Source organism: Sarcophilus harrisii, chromosome 3 (assembly GCF_902635505.1).
Source record: "Sarcophilus harrisii chromosome 3, mSarHar1.11, whole genome shotgun sequence".
NCBI classification, from domain to species: Eukaryota; Metazoa; Chordata; class Mammalia; order Dasyuromorphia; family Dasyuridae; genus Sarcophilus; species Sarcophilus harrisii.
This window is the reverse complement of record NC_045428.1, coordinates 560,410,182-560,437,130: the sequence shown is the minus strand read 5'-3', so window position 1 is coordinate 560,437,130 and position 26,949 is coordinate 560,410,182. Positions and strand designations below refer to the sequence as shown.

The 26,949-nt window shown below is 43.1% G+C and overlaps 1 protein-coding gene across 2 annotated transcripts in view; it reads left to right on the top strand.

The window, feature by feature from the left end:
* The first annotated feature begins 1,099 nt into the window (after positions 1-1,099).
* Positions 1,100-26,949, top strand: part of EPHB2 (EPH receptor B2) — a 263,109-nt gene continuing 237,259 nt past the window's right edge. For both annotated transcript variants that reach the window (XM_031962640.1, XM_031962639.1), the window contains exon 1: positions 1,100-1,433. In XM_031962640.1, the coding sequence (XP_031818500.1) occupies positions 1,322-1,433 (112 nt within the window). In that variant the 5' untranslated portion in view covers positions 1,100-1,321. The remainder of the gene's footprint in view (positions 1,434-26,949) is intronic.

Sequence of the window (26,949 nt, the reverse complement as noted above, 5' to 3'; positions counted from 1 at the left end):
GCCCCCCTAGAAGAAATCCCCCCAAACTCAAAAATTCCCATTTAGCCCAGGAATCTAGGCCTGATACAAAAGGAAAGCTCCCTCCCTCCCCCCCCAACTTGGTCTATCTCGCGGTGTCCAGTTAGCTGGACAAAAACTCACTATACGAACAACTTTGGGGGCGGGGGAGTGTAAAAAGGTGGGGTTACAAAGAAGGAGGTTCGTTGTGTAATTCGAGGCACACCTGCATCGGGGGACCCGAGGAGTCAGGGTTGGGGAGGGAGTTGGCGGAGAAGGGCGCCGGCTCTCGCGAACAACGGGGGCGTGGTATCAGGCCCCGAGCCTGCTGCCTCCCAGGGCTGGTCCCTCCCCCGAGCAGAGTGGAGTGGGGGGGGACCCCCATTCTCCCAACCCCTCCCTTCAGGGGAGTGGGGGGAAATGCACGCTGATCTTTTTCTCCCTCCCTTGCCCCCAGCGGAGCTCAGCGCCTCGGGAGCCCAGCCCTGGCGGGCGGGAGAGAGCTGCGGGTTTTGTCTGCTTGCTGCCTTTTTTTTTTCTTTCCCTTTCACTGCGGTTTGGCCCCTCCTGGGGCTGCAGGCACCCGGGGCGGGCGGGGGTCTGGCTGCTCGCCCCCCCCGCCCCCTTCAGCCCCCAACCTCCAGAGTCCTAGTACGGGTAGGGCCCGTCCGCCCCAGCCTCAGCAGCAGCAGCCTCAGCAGCCCCTTCCTCTGTCCCCAGCGCCCCACCACCACCCAGTCCTCTCTTCCCCTCCCCTCCCTCTTTTCCCCTCCCCTCCCCCTGGTCCCCTCTCCCTGTCCCTGTCAGCAGCGCCAGACGCTCCTCGGCTTTGCAGCATTCACTACAAACTGAGAAACGCTCGGGCTGAAATCACTGCTTTATCTGGATGATGGACAGCTCTGGGAGAGACCACTGCTCCGCGGGGGGAGCGCCCTGCCTCCCTCGCCGTCGCCCGCACGCCGGCTCGCCTCGGCGCCCGGCCTCCTCATAGGCTGCCCCGACGCCGCCCCGTCGTCGGCCCACTGGAGCGGCTCGCCCCCCTCTTGGGGTCCCCAGCGCGCCGGGCTGGGCTCGGCGGCCCCCTCCCCCCCCCTCTCCCCCCCCCCCGCACGGCCGTGCAGGTGGATCGTTCCCAGCGTTGGCTCGTCTCGGGCTCTTTTCTCCCCATTCTGGATGGCTCATTCTGCTGGAAGCGCGGTCCTGCGTCTGCCTCTCCGCGCCCCCCGGCCCCCCCAGCCAGCAGCCCTTACCTTCGCCCGCCCGGCCCCATGGCTCACCGGCCCTGCTCCCCTTAACGCGCCCCGGGCCAGCGCCGAGCCACACAATGGATCGGCTGTGGGGTCGGTGCACGCCGCTGCCGCTGCCGCTGCCGCCGCCGCCGCTGCTGTTGCTGCTGCTGCCGCCGCTGCTGCTGCCCCTGGTCTCTGCTGTGGAAGGTAAGTGCGATGGGGGAGGGGGAAGAGAGGCGAGGGGAGGGCGGCCGGGGGACCCGGGGCCTGGGGCCAAACCTGCGCCCCCCACCTCCATCTCTTACCCCCTCCCCATGCGTCTTCCCGCGAAGTTTGCTTAGGGGCAAACTGTCTCCTCCGGGCCGGGGCAGGTGGCAATGCATTGGGGAGGTGTGTCTGGAGTTGAGCCTCCTCTCCCGAAGGCGGTGGAGAGGAAAGAAGAGGGTAGCTGAATGTGTGTGTGTGAGTGTGAGTGTGTGTGAGAAAGAGTGTGTGTGAGAGAGTGTATGTGAGTGTGTGTGTGTGTGTGTGTGTGTGTGTGTGTATGTATGTATGTATGTGTGTAAGGAGGCGGGGGTGGGGGGGAGCAGGAGGACACTGGAGGCTCTGATTGACTGTACCAGAAGGGAGGAGAAGGGACCATCTTGCCAAAGCTTTGTAGCTTGGCCAGCTCCGCGGAGCGCTAGGCTAGAGCGAGGGCCGGGGCTTTGGGGAGGGGGGGGGGATAACGTTCCCGGCACTCTAGGGGGAGAGCCGCCCGCGCCCGGCTTCCTCCGTGGGCAAACCGGGGGTGAGGTAAGAGGAGAACTAGGAGGAGATGCCCAGAGCAAATTCGAGGCTCCCGGAACAGCTTGGTAGGTGGAAGGAAAGTTTGGTGGCTGAGAAAGTGATTAATAGAAGAATATCCCTGAGAATAAGCCCAGGGGCCCCTGGTACTAGGAAAGATACCCTGAACAAATAAGGAAGAAGCCTTTAAGGTGGCCGAAGCGCTTGTATTTGTAACTGGAACCCCCAGGACCAGTCCGTTCAGAATCAGACGCTCACAGAGCTAGAAAGGGGCCTTAGAATGTGGGAGCTGGGAGGGACCTTAGGACACAAAATATTAGTCCTGAAAGCGTTCTTAGAACACAGAATGTTTGTTTGAGCTTAGAGGGATCTCAGGCATAGACTATTCGGGCTGAGGGTATTAAAACTGGAAGGCACCTCATTGAGTTCGACCTCCTCTTGTGAGTGTGATGATTGCCACGGGCTAGGCTTTACAATAGGACCCTCCCCAGCGTCCTGCTTTGGAACCCTGCCTCAGAAAGATGGATTCATGAGACTCTCAGTCATGAAGTCTCACTGGGTGTTAGGATCCAGACCCTCCCTCCCATCTCTCCAGGGTCCAACTGGCAAAAAAACTCCTTATCATGATGGAGGCCCATGAAACTCACAGCTGCCATCATGTCCAACTGGGCAGTGCCTGACCCCCTCTCTTCTCCAGGCAGAGGGGAGCTCTTCTTGGGTTTTCCTTAGAACATCTCTGCCAGGTCAGTGCTCATGACCTGAAAGACGTGGTGATCAGCCACCGGGATTGCCCCCTGGATACCAGGTGTTAATCCCAAATAGAAAGTGGGAGAAAGCAGGTCTGTCAGACTCTGAGGGGCATAATGGGATACCTAGGGATGGGGCCTCTACTGAATCTTCATCTCCTGTGGACCAGGACCCTCCCCATCCCAGTTGTACCTCACAAGGCTTATGGCAGGGTGGCCCCCCTCTTTTTTTTCTATCAACAAATGCTGTTTCAACCATTAAACTGAGTTGCTGCCTCTGAAAAGAGAAAGATTGGGCTTTTCTGTCATGACTTCAATTTCTTCCTACTTAATGAGAGCTTAGGGGCTAGTAGAGGATTTGGGAAACTTTCCCTGGATGGCTGCCAGTGGAATCCACAGCCGAGACCAAGGACCCAGGACCAAGAGAGTCCATCCTGTCTGCTAGGAGCAGGCCTGCTGCTTGGCGGTTTCCCATTGCTGGGCTGATGGGGTATTAGGAGGCCACTGGATCTGGGTGTGGAGGTTTAGACCAAGGCCAGGCCTCTGGGTTTCTCCAGAATGGGGATGAGGTACCACTTATTAACTCGGGCTTTGGGGAAATGACTCATGGATTGGCCTGCTATAGGTTATGCTGTTTACGGTATTATAGAAGTTTGGCATAAATATTGCTATTTATGTTAGAGTAAGCAGAGCTGGAGGGGAGGAAAATTGGCCACTCCGATAGCAGTCTGGGTATGTTTTTAATTATGATAGGGTGGATGGTCACGGTTGTCCATCTATCTGTCCGTCTGTGTCAGCAGCAGCTCAGAGGGTAGCTGGGGTGCTTAAATATGGCCAGGCCCCACAGAAGAGTGGGCACAGTGCCCACTGGAAGATAGGAATTAAAGATGGAAAATACAAAGTTCATCTAGTCTATCTCCCTAAAATATATGCATTTTGTATGGATGAGAAAACTGAGGTTCTGGAAAGTGACTTACCTTGTCCAAAGACACATAAAATAGGGAGAGGAAGCTGGGGGATAGGAATAAACATTTATTAAGCACCTTTGTGTACCATGTACTGTGCAAAGCACTTTATCAATATTATCTCCTTTGATCCTAGGTCATAGGACTAAAGCATCAGAGTTGGAAAGACTCTTAGATGCCATTTCATCTAGTCTTTTCTTTTTACAAATAAAAAATCTAAGGCAGAAAGAGTAAAGTGACTTGCCTAGGATTATACTTTTAGTTAGTGTTTAAGACAAAATATACTTGTAGTTGGTGTCTAAGGCAAATTTCACTTATAGTGTCTAAACAGATTACACTTACAGTTAGTAAGTATCTAAGTTACAATTATAGTTAGTATCTAAGGCAAGTTACACTTATAGTTAGTAAGTGTCTGAGGAAGATTATATTTCTAGTTAGTGTCTAAGATGGTGTTGAAATCCAAGTCTCCCTGACTCCAAGTCCAGGGTTGTGTCTTCTAAAGGCTATAAACCCAGGTTCCCTATCAATTGCTTTTTCTCCAATGCTGTCTTTGTATAATAACAATTCCCACTTTCATAGAACTTATTATAATGTTTCCATACTTATCCTGTGGAGGATTTGAACTCAGGTTCTGCTCCAATCCCAGTGCTTTTTATTTTACCCACAAAGCAGCCCCTTGTCTGGAGAGAGGAGCAGATGACACCGTGAATCTATAGGGAACATCTCTCTTGCCATTTGGTCTCAGGCTCCTTCCTGTTTCTTTCTCTACAAACATCTAAGAGTTGAGTCCGTTAGTGAAAAATAGAGCAAAAGTGAGTAGAAGGAGAAGAGGCAACAATAGATCAGTAGAAAGAACACCTTGGAGACCTATGTTCTAGTCTTGCTTTTTTGGCTTACTTTCTTTATAATCTCAGCCAAATCATTCCTATCTAGCCTCAGTTTCATCCTCTGCAAAAATGGGGCTAATAATACCTTTTTTTGTCATCAATGTACTTTGTATTTTATGGGAAGAAGGTGGGCATGTACTAGATCTAGCCCCACCAGCAAAGATACTTGTAACATTTTCAACGTGAACATTTATAACTTAAAAATCAACAAATGTTACAAAACAAGGCTTGGTTTGTTGTTTTGATGATTGTCTAAACTTAAGAAAGTGGTGGAGAAAATATTACAAATGAAAATTAAACTTAAAAATATGATGAGTAAAAATTTCCCCCCACCCCCTAAGAATTGGTTATTGAACATTTACCAACAAGCCTTGTCCAATACTACACATACTTTATGTTCCGACCAAACTGCCTTATTTGGCATTCTACTTCTTACCTCTGAAATTTTGCCAGGCAGGTACTTCCTCCCCAGAGCTTCATTTTAGACTTAGCTCAGGTACCACTTCCTACCCAGAGTCTTAAAATTTTAAAGTGTATAGTTACTTTTTTTGGGGGGAGGGGGGAAGAGATGCAGTTATTAAACATTTCCCAGCATACCTTTGGAAAAAAGACTCTCCCCTGCCCTCTTTGGTGAACTGTTTGTTATTTTTGAGTTGGAGATCTGTGTCCTAGGAAGGCTTGGAACTTATCTGAAATGTAGCTCTGTGCACTTGATGGGTCTCTGAGCCACAGCTTTCAGGATGGACCCTAAGTGGAAGCTGGGGTCATTTGGGCCTCCTGCTGCACTTAGACATAATTGGCCAGAGAAACCTCTCTGGTTTGGGCTTATCTCCTTCTCTCTGGTATCAGCTATTTGCGTCCTTATCCAGCTTTCCCTCCTCCCCCACACCCTATATAAAGTCCTTTAAAGCCAAGTCTTTGTCTCTCAGGGTTTCTCCCCAGTGGTAGGCACAGCGCTTCTCACACAGTAGGTGTTTATTTTACTGAATTGCCCTATTTTTAGCACTCACTCTGCATGAAGATTCATAGGCTAGAGGATGAAGTGATTCTAGCATGTAGAATGTTAAAATTCTGGCAGTCTGAACTGGAAGGGCCCCTTAGGACATAGAATTTCAGAGCTGGGAGGGCCTTAGAACAAGAGTATAAGAGCCTGGAGGGGGCCCTTAGAGCACTGAATATCAGAGTAGGGAGGACCCTTAGACCACTGATTTTTGGAGCTGAAAGAGTCCTTAGAACAGAAAATGTCAGAGCTGGGAGTGCCCTTAGAACGCAGGATGTTAGAGCTGGAGAGAGCCTTAGAATATAAAACATTAGAGGATAGCTTAGAGACCATCTCACGCTCCCTATCCCCTATTTTTCGGATGACGAAACTTTGATTCAGAGAAGAAATTTCCCTGAGGTTCTAGAGTCAATTAGTACTAGAGATGAGACTCAAATTCAGGTCACTTGCCTTGCATGCTGGTGTTCTTTCCATGATGCTGTACTATCTTGGATGAGGCAAGCAAATTTCTTGGAAGATCTGGCTTCCAGTTTGTTGTGATGATGGGCTTTGGACTACAGTAAACTTGCCATTTTTGTTGCTGTTAAGTCATTTCCACTATGTCTGAGCCTTAGTGATTTCATTGGGATTTGTTTGTTTGCTTGAAGAGATATTGGAGTGGTTAGCCATTTCTTCCTCCAGCTCATTTTACACATGAGGAAACTGAGGTAAACAGAATGAAGTAATTTGCCTAGGGTTACTCAGCTACTACTCAAATCTGGGGCTAGATTTGAATTCAGATCTTCCTGATTCCAGACTGGGAGCTTTATCCATTGCTTCACCTGAATTTGGTGTAGCTTGTCCCAGTTTTCAAGGTTTTGAAGCTCAGGAGAGAGGGACTAGTCCCATCAGTGTGATCTTGGAAAAGAAAAGCTAGGAACAATTTAAGGAATCCTCCAATAGGGCAAAACCCCCTTTCATGGCATGAATTTATCAGATGGTCTTACTAGGTTGAAAACTGACAAAATTCTGTGCTGTTCTATTCATCTTCTGTATGTATATATGTGGGGGGGGGGGGGGGAGGGAAGGGGAGGGGGGGGGGAGAAAAAAGGACAAGAGAGAAGAGAGACAAAGAGAAGGAGGGGGGGGAAGAGAGAAAGAGACAAACACACAAAGAAAGACAAAAAGAGATGAGAAGGGGGAGGGAGTGGGAGGGAAGGGGAGACAGAAACAGAAGAAAGAGAAGTAAAAGGAAGAGAAAAAGAGGAAAGAAAGATCATGAACATGCTTAGAGGAAATGGAGCAGATTTTATTTGTTCTTTCAACAAGTGTTTATTGAATGAGATACATAACCCTATTCATAGCATTATATAGTGTCTTAAAAGTTTCAAAGCTTAAAAATTACACTAGGACTTTTGGGATCCCCATAGTATATAGATCTCAAAGAGTTGTCTGAGATTCAGAGGGGTTGGATAGTAAGTCAGAGATCAGAAGAATGGAATGCTGGACTTAGAGACAAAAAAACCTGGTTTCATATCTTAACACTTTGGGGATATAAATAATAATGGTAACCCATGCTTGAATAGCACTTTACTTACAAGACACTTTGCTTATCACTAAGTAAAGCAGGTAATCCATTTATTGTAAATAGCTGTAGGCCCTACTGCCAGCCTCTGGAATGTAAGTTCTCCAAGGGCAGGGATTGTTTCCTTATTTTATTGTTTTTCCCTCCCAAGTACTTAATGCAAAGCCCAATACATATTAAGCATTTACTTAATCCTAGTGAGTTAAATGTTTGATAAATATTTATTGAATTGAACTATCCCTATTTTATAGGTGGGAAACAACAACAAAAAATTATCAAGCACTTACTATGTGTTCCTTCTAGTTTTTCAGTTATATCCGATTCTTTGTGACCCCATTAGAGTTTTCTTAGCAGAGATACTAAAGTAGTTTGCCATTTCCTTCTGAAGCTCATTTTACAGATGAGGAAACTGAGGCAAATTGGGTGAAGGGATTTGCCCACTGACCCACAGCTATTGTGTCTAAGACCAGATTTGAACTCAGGTTTTCCAGATTCTAGGCCCAGCACTCTTACCGTGTGTTAAGGGAAGCTAGATAGCACAATAGATAGAGTATTGGATTTAGAGTCGGGAGTCCCCCCTAAGTAAGTTTGAATCCTGCCTTGGATACTTACTAACCGGGCAAATCACTTATTCTGTCTCTTCCTCAGTTTCTATATCTGTAAAATGGGGATAATAATAGCACCTACCTCCCAGGCTTATCGTGATGGTCAAATGAGATGTAATTTGTAAAGTGCCTTGCTCACTTTAAAGTAGTATATAAATGGTAGCTATTATTAATAACCTCCCTGAGCCTCAGTTGCTTGAGCTATAAGAAGGCCTCTCGATCCATGGTCATACCAGGCTCTCATTAAGGCTTATCCATCAGGTAGCCAGTACAAATGGAGTTAGTGTTCTGTTCTACACGAACAAAGTAAAGCTCAGGTGGAACTGGTCACACAGCTAATGAGCATCAATGTTGGAAGTGAGATTCAAGGCCATGTCTCCACTGAGTTCAGATCCAACATTTTTTCTGTTTTCTCTTATGACTAGAATCTCATTGCTAAAAAGTGTCAGAAGTGGGATTAGGGCTTTGGAGTCCTGGATGCAAGTTTAGAATCCTTTCCTTCTGCTAAAGAATTAGTCAAAGTTCTCCACCCTTGAGATCTACTTAGAGAGAGGGAGGCCTTTGTGATAATATGCATGCACAGTAAGCTATAGGTGGGGCAGCACATGCAAAATATCCTGGGAAGTGCTTATGTGTCAATCGTGATTTTGGAGGAAGATAAGAGATGGCAAGGAGAATAGAATCTAGGTCGACTTCCTGGAGGAGGTGGCACATAAGCTGAATGACACAGAATACATCAAATTTCAATTAGAGAGATGGACAGTTGGGGAGTCTAGATGAAGATAAATGGCATGAGGAAAGAAGCTAAGACAGGCAAAGTTGGGATCTGGAAAAATTCAGCTGACAAGAAGAATCCTAACTACCCTGATTTATGCAGCAAGTTATAATTTGCAAAAGACTTTGCATGTATAACTTCATTTAGTCCTTATGAACAGCCCATGAGTTTCTACAATACAATACAAATTTTATTACCCTTGTCACTAGTATGAATGGGGGACCTTTCACCCCATTGTCTTCTAATGGAACCATCTTCTCCCCCTATAAAATGGTTTAATTGACCTTTTTTTTTTTTTAGTCAGAGGTTCAAGCTTGTATCCCACCATTCCACCAGCTTCATGGAGAATGCCTCAGTCCACCAAGCATGAGCATAGAGCAGAGTGATAGGAGAGGGAATATCCTCAATACCTGTTCTTTCTCCATTTTACCACCCCAAGATTATATGGCAAGCCAGTGACAGAGCTGAGATTTGAATCCTAGTCTCTTGCCACACATCTAGTAATCTTCCACAATACTCTGTTTTATTGATTATATCCAGTTCTTCCTCTTCTTTGTACATAGTTGTTCACATGTTGTCTCCCCATTAGTCTACAAGCTCCTTGAAAACAAGGACTATCTTTTGCCTCTCTTTGAATCCCCAGTGCTTAGAACAGAGTCTGGTGCATATATACTTAATACTTAAAGAATGACTGAGAATAAGTGATAAGTTTTGTAAACAGTGTCTGATTTGAAAGGGACATCCTTTCCCTGTCTAAAGATATATAGTAATAATTGACAATTCTATCATGTTTTAATATTTCCAAAGTACTTTGCTCAAAGTATTCTTACTTTCTTCTGATAACTCTAGGAGCTCTTTCTTTGTCCCATCATCTTTTATCTTCTGTATATCTCCCAAGCCACTTCTCCTACTATAAATATTATCATCCCCACTTTCTAATGGGGAAAACTGAGGTTTGGAAAAGAAAAATTACTCACTTAGAATCCCACACCTTTTTGGAATTCACATTTGAACCCAGAACTTTTAACTTCAAATCCTTTCTACCGTTATCAACCAGGCTAGCTGCTGCTTCCCTGGTTGGGAATCTTCTCCAATTTTTATCTCCCATAATCTAATAAAACATTCAACCACCGGGAAGTATTGGAGCTATATTTCCTCCTTGTTCCTCTCCTCTTCTCCCCCTACCCCTTCACTAAATTTGGGGCCAGCCCCATGATTAGCCAAAGCAGACCAAAAGCACTGATTACAAGGCTTCTTTAGTTTAGAAAATAGCCTGAGAGCAGTTTCTGGGACAGGAGGAAGGAATCATCTGGTCAGAATTGCATAGATCAGAGATGAACCTGGTCCTGTGTGGCTGGGGTGTGCATGCATCCAATTGTATGGATATTCATGTATTTATATGCACACCCGAACATTTGATATGTGTTTATTTACATGTACACATGCAATACACATGCTTGTGTATATACATACCACATACGACATTTATAAATAACATATGCATGCACATACTATGCATATATGTCTACACATACACACATGTATACATATACATACAGTTATCCCTTCTACATACCAGGGTTAGGATGCAGAGGCCCCATGATCTGGAAAATCTACGTAAAGTTTTTTAGCCTCCCTTTGTACCAGAGAAGTCTGATTTATTATGGTATTAAAAGATAAAATGTTGATATTGATATTATGCAGTATTATACATGTATTTTGTACATTTCTGAGTTTCTAAATTCTAACATGTCATCTTCAGCTTCTGTAAAACTCCTCCAAAATTCCCATTTAATTTCTTGTGTGGACCTATGGTATACCAAAAGTGTGATGGGGAAAGTTGTGATGTGGAAAGGGGAGACACACACACACATACACACACACATACACATATATTCATGTGGAGCCTGGAACTTGACTTCTCTTATAAAATGGTTGATTGATTAATTGATTATTGACTTGGAATTAGTAGAATCACATTACGTTCCACCTCACACCTATTAGTCATGTTATTTTAGACACATCTTTCCCATTTTTCTTAGCCTCAGTTTCTATCTTTGTGAAATAAAGGGGTTAGACAAGATGAACCTTCTTTCTGCCTTTCCTGGTTAATGTTTTCAGATGCTATCTAGCTCTAAATTCTGTCATCTATATTGAAAAGTCCATTCCAGATCTAATAGTCTGTGATGACTTAACTAGGACAGGGTAACCTCTCTTGCCATTGATCACGGTATAAGTTGGAAGTCTTCAATGTCCTAAAATAAGAAAATCTACAAACCAGAAAAGATACTAGTGGGTACTTACTTACCCTTTGCCAAAATATGGATCCCTTATCACATCCCTAGTAAGTGGTGTGAGGTTTCAAAGCAAGGGATGTGGTTTCAAATCTCCCATCTGCCACCTATTGATTATGTGATGTTAGGCTACTTTAGATTCTTTTGGACTCAATTTTCTCATCTATAAAAAGAAGGAATTTGACTAGTAGACCTCAGAAATACCTTATAGCATAGTTTTATGATAGTACAATTGAAGACCTTTAGTGGTAGAGAGCTTATTACCTCCTGAGACAGCTTATTTCATCATTTGATGGTTCTCATTGACAAAATGTTTGCCCTTCTTATAAAGGTGAAACCCACCTCTGTGTCACTTTTCCTTATTTTCCTAAAAATAATAAATACAAACATTTAAATGGTTCAATGAATAGAAGGCAGGGCCTGGAGTCAGGAAAACTCATTTTCCTGAGTTGAAATCCAGCCTCAGATATTTACTAGCTGAATGATCCTGGACAAGTCTCTTTACCCTGTTTGCCTCAGTTTCCTCATCAGTCAAATGAGTTGAAGAAAGAAATGGCAAACCACTCTAGTATCTCTGCTGAGAAAACTCTAAATGGGGTCATGAAAAGCACAACTGACCAAGAAAAGCATGTGGTTTGGATTGAGACTTGGAAGACCTGGGACTAAGTCATAGTTCCATACTTCCCAGCTGTGTGACCAAGAGAAAGTGGTTCATTTTTCTGAATCTCAGTTTCCTTATCTCTAACATGAAGATAATGGGACTTGTTTCTCTGTCATAGATTTGTGAGTGAAATGCTTAGGAAATCTTAATAGGAAAGGCAGAACCCATTATTTCACTGATTCAGTGAACTCCCTATAGATAAGGAATCTCTATCAATACAGGTTGAAATTTTTAGTCCTAATTCAGGAGTCTATAAATATTGTGTGCATGTGTGAAACAGAGAGAAAGAAGTAGAGACAAAAACAGAGGCAGAGAGGGAGGGAGGGGGGGAGAGAGAAATGGACCCCTTCTGACCATCTGGTAAGACCTATAGACTCTTCAGAATAATTTTTCTAAAAAATGCATAATTGAGGGAAATGCTAAATTTCAGTTAGACGTTAGTAAAAACCAACTTTCCATACTAATTCATGGACCCTTTAAAATCTCTCCCTCAACACCCCAAGTCAAGAACCCTGCTTTAACTATCTGGAGTACTGAGAGTTTAAATGATTTGCCTTGGCTCACAAAGCCAAGTATGATTGTCAGAAGTGAGACATGAATCCAGGTCTTGAACCCTGCTTCTGAAGGCCAGCTCTCTACAGGTACCACTACTGTCTCATAGCATTTTGTAAACACGAGCTCTTTTTCCCTGTGATTGTCCTTTGTGATTTCTGAGTGATTCTGCTCTATCTCTTAACTTCCCTTTTCTTATCCAAATTAAACATCCCCATTGTCTGTGTCTTCCCAGCCTAGATGGATTCCTGGTACACACTGGCTGAATTCATGTCTCTAGAAGGTCCTCTTGGCCTTTGTTTCTTAGCTCATCCTTGGCCTGAGCTCCCCATGGCCAGGTTGGGCATCATGGCAGGCCTTGAACTGATTTTGTTAGCTGTCTTGGCTCCGACCCAGCATCCAACAAGGAGGCTAATGACTTCTGAGGATTAGGTGCTGAGAGGGAGGATGGGGAGCTGGGCTTAGCTTGGGAGACCATCCATTCAGCAAACCATGATGGAGTACCTTCTGTGTTTGAGGCTCTGTAATGGATGTCAGAGGAAACCCAGGCATGAATAGCTGGCACCAGTGCCAGTCACTGAGGATGCCCTTCATCATATCCTGTCATGTCATAATTGATAGCTCTTGTGTTTATAGGGATTGATGATCTGGAAGGCAGGTCAGTCAAGGCTCCATTTTATAGATGAGGAAACACTGAGAAGGCTCAAAGAGGAAAACTGATTTGAACCCTGTGCTTTCATTAGGGTTGGGAACTCCCATTAAAGGAAATCCTTCTACCCAGGGCAAATGGAACTAAGCTCCAACTAAAAATCTTTAGACAAGTGCTCTTAACCTGAGATCCAGGAGTTTGGTTTTTTTTTAATATATTTTGATAATTGCATTTCAGGATAGTTGGTTTCCTTTTTAGTCCTATAAATTTTATTTTATTCATTTAAAATATCATTTTTCAAAGGATTCATTAAATTGCCAGAAATCTGTATTTGTTAATTTGTTGTTCATTTTTTAGTTGTGTCCAGTTCTTTGTGACCCTATTTGGATTTGTTGGGGGTTTTTTTTGCAGAGATATTAGAATGGTTTGCATTTTCCTTCTCCAACTCATCTTCCAGATGAGGAAACTCGGGCAAACAGGATAAAGTGACTTGTTGAAGGTCACCCTACTAATAAGTATCTGAGGCCAGATTTGAACTTAAAGATGAGCCTGACTTCAAGTCCAATTCTCTATCCATTGTACTACCTGACTAGCCAAGGAAGTCCTCATGTGACACTGAAAGATTAAGAAGTCTTGTTTTAGAGAGCTGCCTGGGGAGAGAAGACTTCATAGGGATTAGGGGCTTCCTCACCCCTGAAGCCAATTCTCTCCCATACTGCCACTTGGATGGATGAATGGATGTTGAGCTGCCATTCTCTGACTCTGTTAGTCAGAGACTTTTTGACTCCATTGCAAGTATCTTTCTGTGTGTCATAGCCTTATGCCAGATGCTCAGCTTCCTAGGACAGGGGATGTCTCCTGTCTAAACTTTGTAGCTTCTCTAGGACCAATCAAAGAATATTACATAAGGGAAGTAAGTGCTTAAGAAGTGTTTGATGGTTTGAATTTGAATGGCTAAAAGAAATCTTAGAGATCATCTATGCAAACTCCTCATTTCACAGATAAGAAACCAAAGGATTGCCAAAGTCCCACAGGGTTCATGGCAGAGCCCAGGCTCAAGCCTGTTTTCAGAGGTAGGACACTGGGCCTGGAGTTAGGAGATTATGTTCAGTTGTTTTCAGTCATATCTGATCTCTGTGATCCATTTTGAAGTTTTCTTGGCAGAGATACTGGAAGGCTTTGCTATTTCCTTCTTCACCTCATTTTACATATGAGGAAACAGGTAAACAGGGTAAAGTGACTTGTCCAGAGTCACACAGCTAGTAAGTGTCTAAGTCAGATCACAGCTAACTAGTGGTAAGTATAGGTCTTGCAGCAGGATTGGTAGGAGAGCCAGGGCTTCTTTGCCAACATTAACCATCCAGGGCTAGGATATTCTTTCAGGATCCTGAGTTTCCTTTGTCCGTTTGTTATTGGTTGTACCTTATGGTTATAGATCACTTGAGGGAGGAGTGATCTGGGAAACACAGAAGAAAGATATCCAGACAATGGAGGAATGGTCACCTGAATGAAGGAAGTGAATCACTGCTAATCCTAGCAAAGTATATTGGAAAGAGCAAAAAGTGAAAGTAGTATTTTATTCAGCCCTTGACTTTGCTGTCTGTGTGACCATAGGCAAGTTTTCCCACTCTGGACCTCAGTTTCAACTCAGTAAAAATAGACAGACTATATAGTCTCTAATGTTCTTTTGAACCTAGTAGTCTATATTCGAATACACTCCATATTATAAAGCCCTTCCCCTAACCCTGACATCCTATGTTCTAAGGGCCTTCCTAGCTCTGACATTCTATGTTCTAAAGGCCCTCCCAGCTCTGACATTCTCTGTGTTCTAAGGCCTCTTCTAGCTCTGGAATTTTATGTTCTAGGGTCTCTTCTGGCTCTGATAGTCCTTGCCTGTTATGAGGTCATAAGGAAAGAAAGCTTGGAAGGAGAGAATGTTTATATATACTAGAAGAGGTGGGGCTGAGGGCAGCTGCTAGGCAACCAGTCAGGATACTTCCTGATTCTTATCAGTCTTGGTAGGATCACTCTTCCCTTGAAAATACTTTGAAGCCTTTGAAAACTCTTGCTTCTTCCTTCTTGCTTTCTCAGGAGATAGATGGTTATCTGCCTTCCCATGATGAGATGACGCTGAGTCACTGGGTAGTTTGCCTATAATCACATAACCCGCCAGTGACTAAGCAGGATGAAGGTGTCTTAGCTTTCAAGACCAATCTTTCCACTGCTGGAGTTCATTGATGGATCCTCTTTTAGAGGGAGACCCGTAGCTATCGATCTCTCCCACCTGCATATATGTGCTCCAGTTCTGATAAGGACAAAGTATAGGAACGTTCTGCTGAGTTCATGTTCTAGTTCACTTACTCCAGGGTGTTTTTTCCTCATTCTAAGCCTCACTGTGCTCATCTGTAGAGTAATATTTACACCTTTTCTCACTGGGTGCTAATGAGAAATCAAATGAGGAAACGGATGCAAAGTGGTTAAGAATCCTAAAAGACCAAATAATTGTGAGCTTCTGTGATGGCTTTCTGTGTTCTACAGTTGTGTAGATGCTCAAATACAGAAATGATGCTCCAGGCTTACCCCTTTAATTGGCAAGTTGTTGTCCATTGGGGTGATGGAATCACATCATTTGCATTGTCTAGATTCCCCCCATTGGTGAAGGATACCCATTTAGAAGATAATCCTCTGGAGAGAAGAATAATCTTGCAGCAGTCATATGTAGCATGATGGGATAGGAAAAGGGTTACCTAGGAAAAAGAACATGCAGGATGTTAATGCAGGCAAAGACAGATATGTGAATAGATAGAAATTTGGAGAATGAGAAGCAGAAAAATGTGGAGTGAACAGAGACTAAGAAGAAATGATAAAAGTAGAAGGGTGGGCATGGAGAATGGCATAGTACTGTGTAATGGCCCTAGACAAGTGAATGTAACCCCAAGGAAATAATTCCAAAGACTCACAGAATGTAAAGACCTTAGAATACAGAATGTAAAGACTTGGAAAGGGATCATAGAAGCTGGAAGGGGATATTAAACATAGAATGTAAAGATTTGAAAGTGGGCCTTAGAACATAAAATGGAAAGAACTTGGGAGAGGATCTTAGAATATAGAATGTAAAGATTTGAAAGTGGGTCTTAGAACATAAAATGGAAAGACGTGGGAGGGGATCTTAGAATATAGAATGTAAAGATTTGGAAGGGGCCTTGGAACATGGAATGTAAAGACTTGAAAGAGGGCCTTAGAACATAGACTATAAAAAGTTGGAAAGGGGCCTTAGAACATAGATTGTAAAGAGTTGGAAGGGGACCTTAGAATATAGAATGTAAAGACCTGGAAGGGGCCTTGGAACCTAGAAGGGAAAAATCTGGAAAGATCCTTAAAATCTAGAATGTGAAGACCTGGGAGGGTTCTTTAGAACACAGAATGAAAGTACTTGGAAAGGGATCTAAGAAACTATCCATAGATGAGGAAATAACCATGTTCCAAATAAGACCAGTCCCTTCACCTCCTTACCACCTCCTACCCAATTCCAATTCAATGAATAAATCTAAATTAATGGGTTAGAATGCAGGGCATTATATTCCTTTCTATTGACCAATACAACATGGATCTAACTCTTAGGGAATTTAGGATAAAATAATAAAAAATTAGAATTAATAATTAAATATTAGAATAAAAAAGAAAAGAAAATCTGGGGAGACAGAACAAATTTGTAGATAATTGTGATATAAAGAACATTTAAGGGATTGGAAAGGAGTCCAGATAATGAAATATAAGAAACATAAAAAGGAAAATGTTCCTTTCATTTGAGGATTGGGATTGTAGAGAAGGTGAGTGTGACACCTCAGTGGATCCCTGATAGACAAGAGGGCATCACTCAATAGTCTTGGAAGAACTTCATTCTGGAAGATGACCTAAGCAAAGGCCCAGAGGTTAGAGAAAGTAAGATCATCAGTGCTGATTGGAGAATAATCCAGTTTGGTTGAGGGGCAGAGTTTATAAAAAGGAAATGTCACCAACCCAGGATGGGAATCAGGAAAATTAGTTTGGAAGGAATTTATTGTTGTTAATTAGAGTTATTTTTTAGTCCTGTATGACTCTTCATTTGGTGATTTTCTTTTTTATTTTTTTATTATAGCTTTTTATTTACAAGTTATATGCATGAGTAATTTTTCAACATTAACAGTTGCAAAACCTTTTGTTCCAATTTTTTCCCCTCCTTTCCTTCCCCCTCTCTTAGATGGTAGGTAGACTAATACATGTTAAACATGTTAGAGTATGTGTTAAATACAATATATGTATATATGTCATTTGGGGATTTTCTTGACAAAAATACTAGAGTGGTTTGCCATTTCCTTCTCTATTTTATTGTACAGATAAGGAAACTGAAACAAGCATGATTAAGTAATTTGCTCAGGGTCACAAAGCTAGTGTCTGAGGTCAAATTTGAACTTTCAGGATTTCTCAATCCCCAGTGCTCCACCCGTTGCTCCATTTAGGTGCTCTTAAGTGAGCTTGTAAAGTACCTTAAATGCCAGTTATAGGAACATAATCCCATGACGTTGTCTCACTGTACTCAGGCCCTAGAAGGACCTAATTTCAGCCTCTAATTCCCAGTTTTAAAAACCCAAAACATTCTCTTAAAGCACGCTCTAAGTAACGATCGCATTAATAATGTTATAACTATGATGAATCAGCCAATAATGGATTCATTGTACATTTATTAAGCACCTCCTAAGAGGAAGCACCATATTGGGTAGAGCTGTACTTGGTGACTGCTGTGTTTGATGTCTACAAAGGTACATAAGACATTGAACCAGCTCCTTGAGGACTCTATTCTCTAATTGCTAGGCTGGTGGGGAATTGTTATTTGTTCTTAAACTGACTACATGAAGGGATGCCAAGACTTGCAAATGAATTGGATTAAGTGGGGCAGAGATGTGTAAAGTTACTCTTTGAGATCCTCCTGGATGCTTTGGCAAAATAAAGATCAAGATGACTGGAGATAACCCTGCATACAGTGGGAGCCCTTGGCCTTTTTGAACTAAGTTCTTTCCAGATCTTAGTTTGTCTGGGACCATGTCCACTTATGGATTAAGGCTAGATAAGAACTGAGGCAGAGAATGGCTTCTTTTACCTACTCCAAAAAAAAAAAAAAAAAATCAATCTGAGAGAAGACCCTTAGGGTAGGGAAGTAAGGAGACAGGGAAAGACCAGTACACTGGTAATTGATTCTAGGGAAACTTGCAACCAGTGTTTGGGGGGGAGGGGGGAAGGAGGAGATTAAGCACTTATTAAGTGCCTGCTGTGTGTTAAGTATTTAACAAATGTTATCTCAGTTGATCTACTTTAAACTATTAGCTTAACTGCAAGATTTTTCTGTACTAAGACATTTTAATTTTTTTCCCCACTGAATAGTATTTTAATTTCTAATATAGTAAATATAGATAGAGAAAACACATAAGTGAAAGTTATTTGAGGGGCGGGATTTTTCTTAATTTCTCATCGTATAAAGTCCTGAGACTAAAAATTTTGAGAATTGATGGATTATATTCTGGCCCAGTCACTTCATTTTACAGATGAGGAAACTGAGGACCAGAGAAATTAAATGGTGGAATTGATTTGCTCAAGGTGGAACAGCAGATGGGACCCTTTCCACAATACCTCTTAAGATTATACCCCCCACTCCCACCACTTTTCCCTTGCCAGTTTATGACATAGTGTCCTGGGCGTGGATTCAACCTCAGTAAATGTTTAGTGCTGCTGCAGTTTTTGCTTCTCTCTCTCTCTGATCTTCAATCCTTAATATAAAGAGCCTTTCCCCACACCTATAAGAAGAAACAGGAGAATCTTGGGAGATAAAATCCCTCACACTACCAGAGGGGAAGGAAGGGCTAGATAAAGACAGAAAATGTATTGTTATGATGAGATCAGATATGGGGAGAAACTGCAGCCTCTATTCAGAAATCTGCCTATATCAATAGCCATTCCCTCTCTTTCTGTTGGTACATAACCAACTTCTGGAGGCTGATGTTCCTTTAAAAAAAATAAATTGCTCTTCTCACATTGTTCACGATGTTAGCAGGAACCTTGAAAATAGCCCATTGGGATTTTCAAAAGTGGGCGTAAATAGTAATAGATCACATGACAGAATCATAAAATGCCAGAGCGGGAAGAAACATTAGAATCAGAATATCCTAGCAGGGAGGGACTTTTGAGTTGATCTAGTCCAGTCCTTTTATTCATCAGGGAAACAGAGTCAGAGTCAGGGACTGATTGCATTAATTCATGAAGTATTTATTAAGCCCCTTTTATCCGTAACACTGTATTGGTACTAGGGGAGATGCTATGTTAATTTAATTCTATGATCAATTGATACAAAGTCTGGGTAAGATCAAAGGTTCTTGCTTTTGTGCAGTTTAGCAATTTGTCAACAAGTGTTAGGCATTTATTATGTGCCCAGGCTTCCTGCTCTAGAAAAGGGCGAAGACCCTAGTACTGAGCACTTTAATATACAATATTAACATGATAAAAGTACAGCAGAGAGTTACAAAACAAAAGTCAAAGGAAGCCTCTGGGGGACAATTACCAATAGGATAATCTGGGAAGACTTCCCAAAGGAGGTGACTTTTCCGTTGATGGGGAGCAGATGGATTGGAATTAAATTGACAAAGGGAGGGGGAAGGGCGGGAAAGCATTCCAAGTTTGGAGAGCTGGGAGAGAGAGCACTTTAATATATACCATATACACTTTAATACATTTAAAAGGAAAGTCAGATAAAAGGAGGCTAGCTAGAGATGGCGAGTGCTGAACCGGGAAGAGCCTTGGCTTGGGAAGGGATCAGACCTTGACTTGGGAAGTACTAGGTAGCCATAGACGATTCCTGAAGGGAAGAGTGGACTGATTGACTAGATGGTCAGTGAGGTCCCTTTCAGTTCTGAAATTCTGTAGCTGATCAGGGTAAGAAGAGAGTGGAGGCATTTCCTAATAGAGTGTAAGCCTCTTGGACTGCTTTTTATTTATTTCTATATAGCTCTAGTGCCAATCTGTGTCTTGTAAATAAATGCTAATTGAATTGAGACAGAAAAACCTGTAACCTAATGAGACTTAAGAGTAATGGGGGGAAGGGGACAGCAATCTTGTAATTGGTTAATTTGCCCAAGGTGAAGAGGTGGGGAATTGCCAGGTTCTGTTGTCACTCCCCCTTGCCATTCTCTGTTCTGATTTGGGTTTGGGGGATCAAGGGCGGGGATGGATGTATCTTTTTTTTTTTTTTTTTTTTGGGATGGATGTATCTTAGATCAGCTTCCCCTCCCCTTCCGTGGTACAGGAGGAGGTGGAGAGTGGGGTAAGGCAGAGGGGCTCGAGGTGGAAGTCTGGCTGCCCATGCACAGTAAGGGGCGAGTGGGGTCAACAGTCCCATTAATACCCGGGCACATGTCGGAGGCCCCTAGCTTGTCGCCTGGCCAGATTCCACGGGAATTCAAGAAAGGAGAGAAAAAGCTTCTGAAAAATGTCAGCGGCGGAAAAATCTGCTTAGCTCCCAGTAGGATCTGTCAGCTGGCTGAATGGGGCTTCCTCGGCTTCCCAGAGGGGGCAGGCTGGACCCGAGAAGGGCCCGCGCCAAATGTGAACAGGGCAGCTTCCGGAGCCAGCTGAAGCTCCGCGTCTCCCGTCCAGAGCTGCCTGACTGATCTGCGCGGCCTCTGTCTGTCCGCATCAGTGTCACTGGTCCCCACGGAAGCCCCCCAGATGGCAACGGCTACAGCTGTTTATTCTATTGATGCTGCCCAGAAGGTGCCGCTCCTTCTGTACCTCCCGGGACGCCAGGGCGGCTCAGAGCCGAAGCGCTGCCTGGGATAGTCTTGGCTGGGGGAGGTGTACTGGCCCCTTGGGCCTGGGGCCAAAAGCTGGAGCTTTCTCCTGATGGGAGGGAGAGGGGAAGAGGGATAAGAAGGGATGGAGAGGGAAGAGCCCAGGCCTGGGAATTGGGAGGCCTGGTCTCTGGTCCTTCTCTACCACTAGCTTGTTGTGTGACTCTGGAGAAGGACTTTCCCTCCCTAGATCCCTCCCTCCTTCACGCTTTCTCATGTTGGTAACCTGGGAATCCTCCTTACCCCTTTTATATCCAAGAGTGGCCTTGGTTATGGCAGGATCCCGGGTCCTTCTCTGCCATACTATCAGTGGGATCTTGGACAACCCTGTCAGTCAAATCCCTCAGGTGATAAGTTACAGAAGAGTGGTCACTCACCGTCAGTAGGAGGATCAGCTCAGCTATCCCCTCCTCTGGAAGTTTGGAATCCAAGAATCTGGATTCAAATCCCACCTTGGCTACTTTCTGCCTGTAGGACATTGAAAAAGTCATTTCTCACTTCTGAGCCTCAGTTTCCTCATCTGTATGGTTTTTGTTTGCCTGTTTGTTTTTTGCTAGGCAACTGGGGTTAAGTGATTTGCCCGAGGTCACACAGCTAGTAAATTTTAAGTGTCTAAAGTCAAATTTGAACTCCGGTCCTCCTGACTACTATTCCATCTACTACACCATCTAGCTGCCTTTATGTAAAAGGAGAATGGATAATCTCTAAAGCCTCTGCAATATCTGCCTTATAGGGTTATCATGGGGAAGAAATGAGATAATATAGGTAATAAAAAATAAATAAATATAAACCTGTGATTTCAGAACTTCTCCCAGTGTTATTTAACCCCTCCTTGGTAAGTTGTGGTCTCAGAGAATTGCCTTTGAGCACGAAAAGGGTCACACATATGTGTCAGTGGCAGGATTTGAATCCAGCTCTTCCTGGTCAGCTTTTTATCCACTATGCACAACTGGCTCCCCTCAATGAGACATTGTCTCCCTGTCTTTCTCTGAATTTTTCTTTGCCTCAATTAGTATTTTGAGCTGGACACCCAGCGAAAGAACTCTGGGAGATGACTATGAACCACTACATAGAATTCCCAATCCCTCTATTTTTGTCTGCTTGCATTTTTGATTTTCTTCACAGATTAATTGTACACTATTTCAAAGTCCGATTCTTTATGTACAGCAAAATGACTGTATGGAAATGTATACTTATTGTATTTAATTTATATTTTAACATATTTAATGTGTATTGGTCAACCTGCCATTTGGGAGAGAGGATGGGGGAAAGGAGGGGAAAAATTGGAACAAAAGGTTTGGCTGTAAAATTACCCGTGCGTATATCTTGTAAATAAAAAGCTATAATTTAAAAAAAAAAAAAAAAGTATTTTGAGCTGGGAGGGACCTCATTTTACAACTGAGGAGAGACTTGCCTAATCCTCATTACTGCATATTGATGGAGCCATTGGTGGAGATATGTGCTGGAGAGGGACTGAGTCATCCTTCTAAGGTAAATGTAGAATTTGAATCCAGGGCTTCTGATTCTAGAGGGGGGACTCTTTCCACTCTGCCCCAGCAGTAAGAATTATGGAACCGACAGTCACTTCTTATTAAAGTCGGCAGCTCTCTAACCATTACAGCTTGCAGCATTCCGGTTATTGTTGGAGTTATGAGACAGCTGGAGAATCCTAATTCTTTTCCAGTGGCCCCAGGCCTCTCCACCCTCCCCCCACTCTCCCTTTGACACACATATTCCTGAGCTGGTCACAGCCAACACTGAAGCTTCACCCAATCCTCTGGGGGCTGTCCTTCCATGCCTGAATTATTCCAATTATGTCCCAACGCTGGCCTTGGGCAAAGATGTCCAGGTCTTTCTGCCGTTTCTCCTTTCTTGGCATTTTTGAGTCACCGTCTAGAGTTTTCCCTTTGGCCTCAGTCCAGTCTCATTTGCCTCACCTGCCTATAAGCTTGTGCAGTGGGCAAGGAAGGCTGGGGTTCAGCAGCCCTGCCCCCCAATCTCTGTCCACTGCTGGGAAAGCTTGCAGCCTTTTTACAGGCCTCAGTTTCCCCAGCTGTCAAGTGGTGGTGGTTCTACTTAGATTCCTTCTTTAGTGTTGATCAAATGATAATCAAATGAGATAATTAGAGAGAGTGTTTTTAACCATAAAGTGTTTTTTATAAATATGTAAATATCAGCTGTTGTTATTACAGTTCTGTATAACTAAATAGGAAGGGGAGATCTGATGTTATAGAAACAAAACTAGATGTAAAGATAGAAAGATAAAAGTATGGGGATGGGATTCTAGGTTTCAAGCCTCAGGATCTGAGTTCCAATCTGGCCTCCTAGATACTTAATAGTTGTGTGACTTTGAGCATGTCACTTAACCCTGTTTGCCTCAGTTTCCTCATCTGTAAAATGATTTAGAGAAGAAAATGGCAAACTACTACAATATCTCTGCCAAGAAAACCCCAAATGGGATCAGAAGGATCGGTTGATGATTCAGCAACAATGACCACTTTTCTTCTCTGGACCTCAGTTTCCTCATCTGTAGAATGAAAGGATTGAATGAGATGGCCTTTGAGGGTTTTTCTAGCACTAGATCCATGAATCTATAAATGTTATCCCTGCTACTTATGCTAAAGATGACCTGAGATGACAATGACAATAATAATATAGTAATAATAACAAAAATTGACAATTTATACGAAGTGACCCAAAAATCTTAGTGTAGTTTTTAAAATTTTTAATAAGCTTACAGTTGCATTTTTGGGATACTTCGATATAGTGCTTTAAAATTTGCAAAGCAGTAATTTTCTCATTGAAGCTGAACAACTATCTTATAAAGTAGGTTCTGCAGATGTTATTATCCCCACTTTTCAGATGAGGAAATTGAGACTCAGGAGAACTGAAATTGCTCATAGTCCTCAAATAGTGAGCAACAGAGATAGGATTTTACTCTAGGTCTCTTCTGATTCCCAGGTGCAGAATTCTCTCTACCAGATCACACAGTCTCAATTTCTTCAAACAAGTAATTGACTCAATGTCCCTTTTAGATCTAAATCTTATGATTCTAAGTGGAAATCAGAACTAGCCTTATATTCACAGAAAACAGTGTGGATTTCTCTTTAGTGGTGCCATGGGTGGATAAATTTCCTTGTATTCTGGTAGACTTCTAGCATTTTTTACATAAAATAGACTACATAATCTATAAGGCAAATATTTCCTAGCTCTGATAGTCTGTGTTCTGTAGCCTGTCCCATATCTGACAATCTCCCTAGTTCTGACATTCTGTGTTCTAAGGGTACTCCCAGCTCTAATATTCTGTGATCAATCCATCCAAGACAGGGGAAAAGTTCTCTGGTAGACCTTCCAAAAATGTTCCCATGATCTATTTCTTCCCATCCCCCATACACACACTACCTCCACCCCCACCCTATACATCCCTACACCATTCTCCCTAAACAAAGAAATGACCTATTTCTCCAAATTCAGCTACCCCCAGAGAAGATGCGATCAGCTCCTGGGTCAGGACCCTGCTCAGTGTTTTCTCTGACCAACAAATGTTCTCCTCGGTCACTGGGAGATTCTCTCCTGCCCGAGGTGTGATTCTGCAGTTATAAACAGACACTACTGCTTGTCTGTCTGGAGCTCGGCACATAGAAATAAACACAGCTGTGTTTATGACAGAAATTACGCATCCCAATAATATGTTCATTCTGGATAATGTGGCCCAGTTAGGAGGAGAGGGGGAGCAAAACGCCGAATTTCCTGAATTCATGTATCGGTCTGAATTCCGTCATAACTGTATACTTGAACAGACTGACGCAGGGAGGAACTTTTTCAAGAGACTGAGTTTACCTTTTAGAATTGTGCCCATAAGTGTTTCCTTCAGAAATCTCTAATACTGAGAATGTATATCTGGTATTGAGACTAGAGTCATCAAAGTTGACGGAGATTGTATTATAGTCCCCAAGTCTTCTGCAAAACTTATCTGCAACTGAGACTTGGTTATTGGGGATAATTTAATCTAGTGGGTCTCAAAGTTATATGACGCTCTCCCAGGTGGTTTCTTATAATTAGAGCTATCCAGGATTCTTAGAATCTAGGTTCAGAACTGGAAGGGGCTTCAAAATTTAGAACATTAGGATAAAAGGTACATTGGAACTAGGAATAGTAGGGATGGAAAAGAATTCAGGATACAGAATGTTCTCTGTTCTAACATTCTGTAGAATGAATACAAATGTCAGAACTGGAAGGAACCTTGAAAAAAATGCAGCCCAATACTTTTCTTTTAAATAACCACCTCAGTTGCTCTCTTTATGACAAAGGCACTTAGGTAGTGCTTTATCGTATTCAAAGTATGAGCTGCTGTTTTGATTTTATAGACCAAGGCCTAGATAGATATTCAAAGTTATAGATCTTGAAAGTGTCAAGTCGAGAAATAAACCCAAGCCTCCTTACTTTGGGGCCATGGTTGTTAAGTTCCTGCCCTCTTCCTCATTACTGCATATTGATGGAGAGGGACCGAGTCATCCTTCTAAGGTAAATCCTAGTAACAGAACTGTACTCCTTGTTCATTCATCCAACTAACAATTATCAAGCACCTACTGTGTGCCAAACATGCTAAGCACTGGTGATAGAGAGATGAAAGTGGATTTGTCGCCCAAGGAGCAGGGGAAGAGGAAGAAAATGACATACATCTAGGGAAGTAAAGATAGCACACACACAAAGTTCTCTTTCCTCAGGGAATTCGGTTAGAGATCTCAACACTAGCTTTTACAAAATACAGAGTTTGGGGCAGCTGGACCCCAGATGCTGTTAAAGTCTGTGGCTAACTCCCCCTTACAGTGGGAGGCAGGCTCCCTGGCGGTCTAATGGTGCCCATCCAGAGTGGCAGCAGCTGGAGTCAGGGTAGGTCCTTGTACTAGAGATTTTAGAAGCTTTTCTTGTCAGTCTGATCTATTGGGTGCTAGAATTTTAAGAGGCCATGTCTTCTGGCCTCTGAAGGCTGAGATACATTTTAGAATAGACATGTGGTCTTGGGCAAGTCTTCTAGACTTATTTTTTTCCCTCAGGAAAATGAGGCATTTTGATTAGGTTGACTCTAAGACCACCCTTCACTCCCCAGCTTGGACACTCTATATTCTAAGGTTCCTCCTAGTTCTTAAATTGTTTTCGAAAGTTCTCCCAAGCTCTCTCATTTGGTACTTTATTTTATAATGTCTTTTTAAAGTCTCTCATCTGATGAGTCTCCTTGGAGACTCTGAAGGCTGAGGTCCACAGATATACAGTTCCATCTGATGAATCTGCTTCTTGGGGACTGAAGGCTGAGGTAGACAGATAAATAGGTCCAGAGATGGAGAAAGTGAGAGAGCAAGGTATGTTACTGATAATTTTCATTACTTTGAGGCTATACCTTAGTAAGGGCAAGCATTACTGAGCTTTGGAGGAGATGGGGGAAAGGGAGCATAATGGGAATGACACTAGAGGAAGACCAAAGCCATCTTCCAACTTGAGAAGGGTACTAAATGATGGCCTCTAAGATCCTTCCCAGATCTTTATCTATGACCTTGGGTTTGGTTATTCAAGGCTTTTGAAACTTATTGTAGGATTGAGGGGAGGAGATACAATCCAGTCTAACCACCAATCTAAGAGACTAGGTGGGGGGGAATTCACCTTTGCTTCCAAGGAATTTACAATTCAATTGGCTTTTGAGCTTTGCTGATAGAGATGTGAGTGAGGTTAGCTCATCGTCTCGGCCCATGAAAGACTCATCATATCAGAGGTAAAGTGGATAGGATTGGGCTTCCTTTTTCAAAAACCTTCCAACTTGCTCTGTCCCCACCAAGAGTGTGGGTGGGAACCAAAGACTGGTAGAGTTAGAAAATAGTGTTAGAATGAATGGGGTGAGCCTTAGAACAAGCCTTGTTAAAATGAAGAGAACCTTAGAATGTGGTTAGAGTAGAAAGATCCTTAGAACATGATTAGTTAGAATGAAGAGAGTCTTAGAATATGGCTTATTAGAGTAAAGGAAACCTTAGGACATTTAGAACCCTTAGAACACTTTTGTTAGAGTGAAGAGAATGTTAGAATATGGTTGATCTGATGGAAATAGAACATGACTTTCAGACTGGAGGGATCCTTAGAATGTAGTGTTGGAACATAGTATGTCAGCTTGAAGTGACTTGCTTGGAGTAATAGAGCATTTCAATGTCGGCTGCTTATGGGGACCAGACCCTGGCTCCCCTGACTCCCTTCCTGGACCATCATGGTTCCCATTTCTTATTCTGGGCTAACACTAAGAACATTTAAGTGAATATGACTCCACTTAGACACACATTACAATGTGATGGGCCCTGGCAGCAGGGACAGTGCTGAGAAGC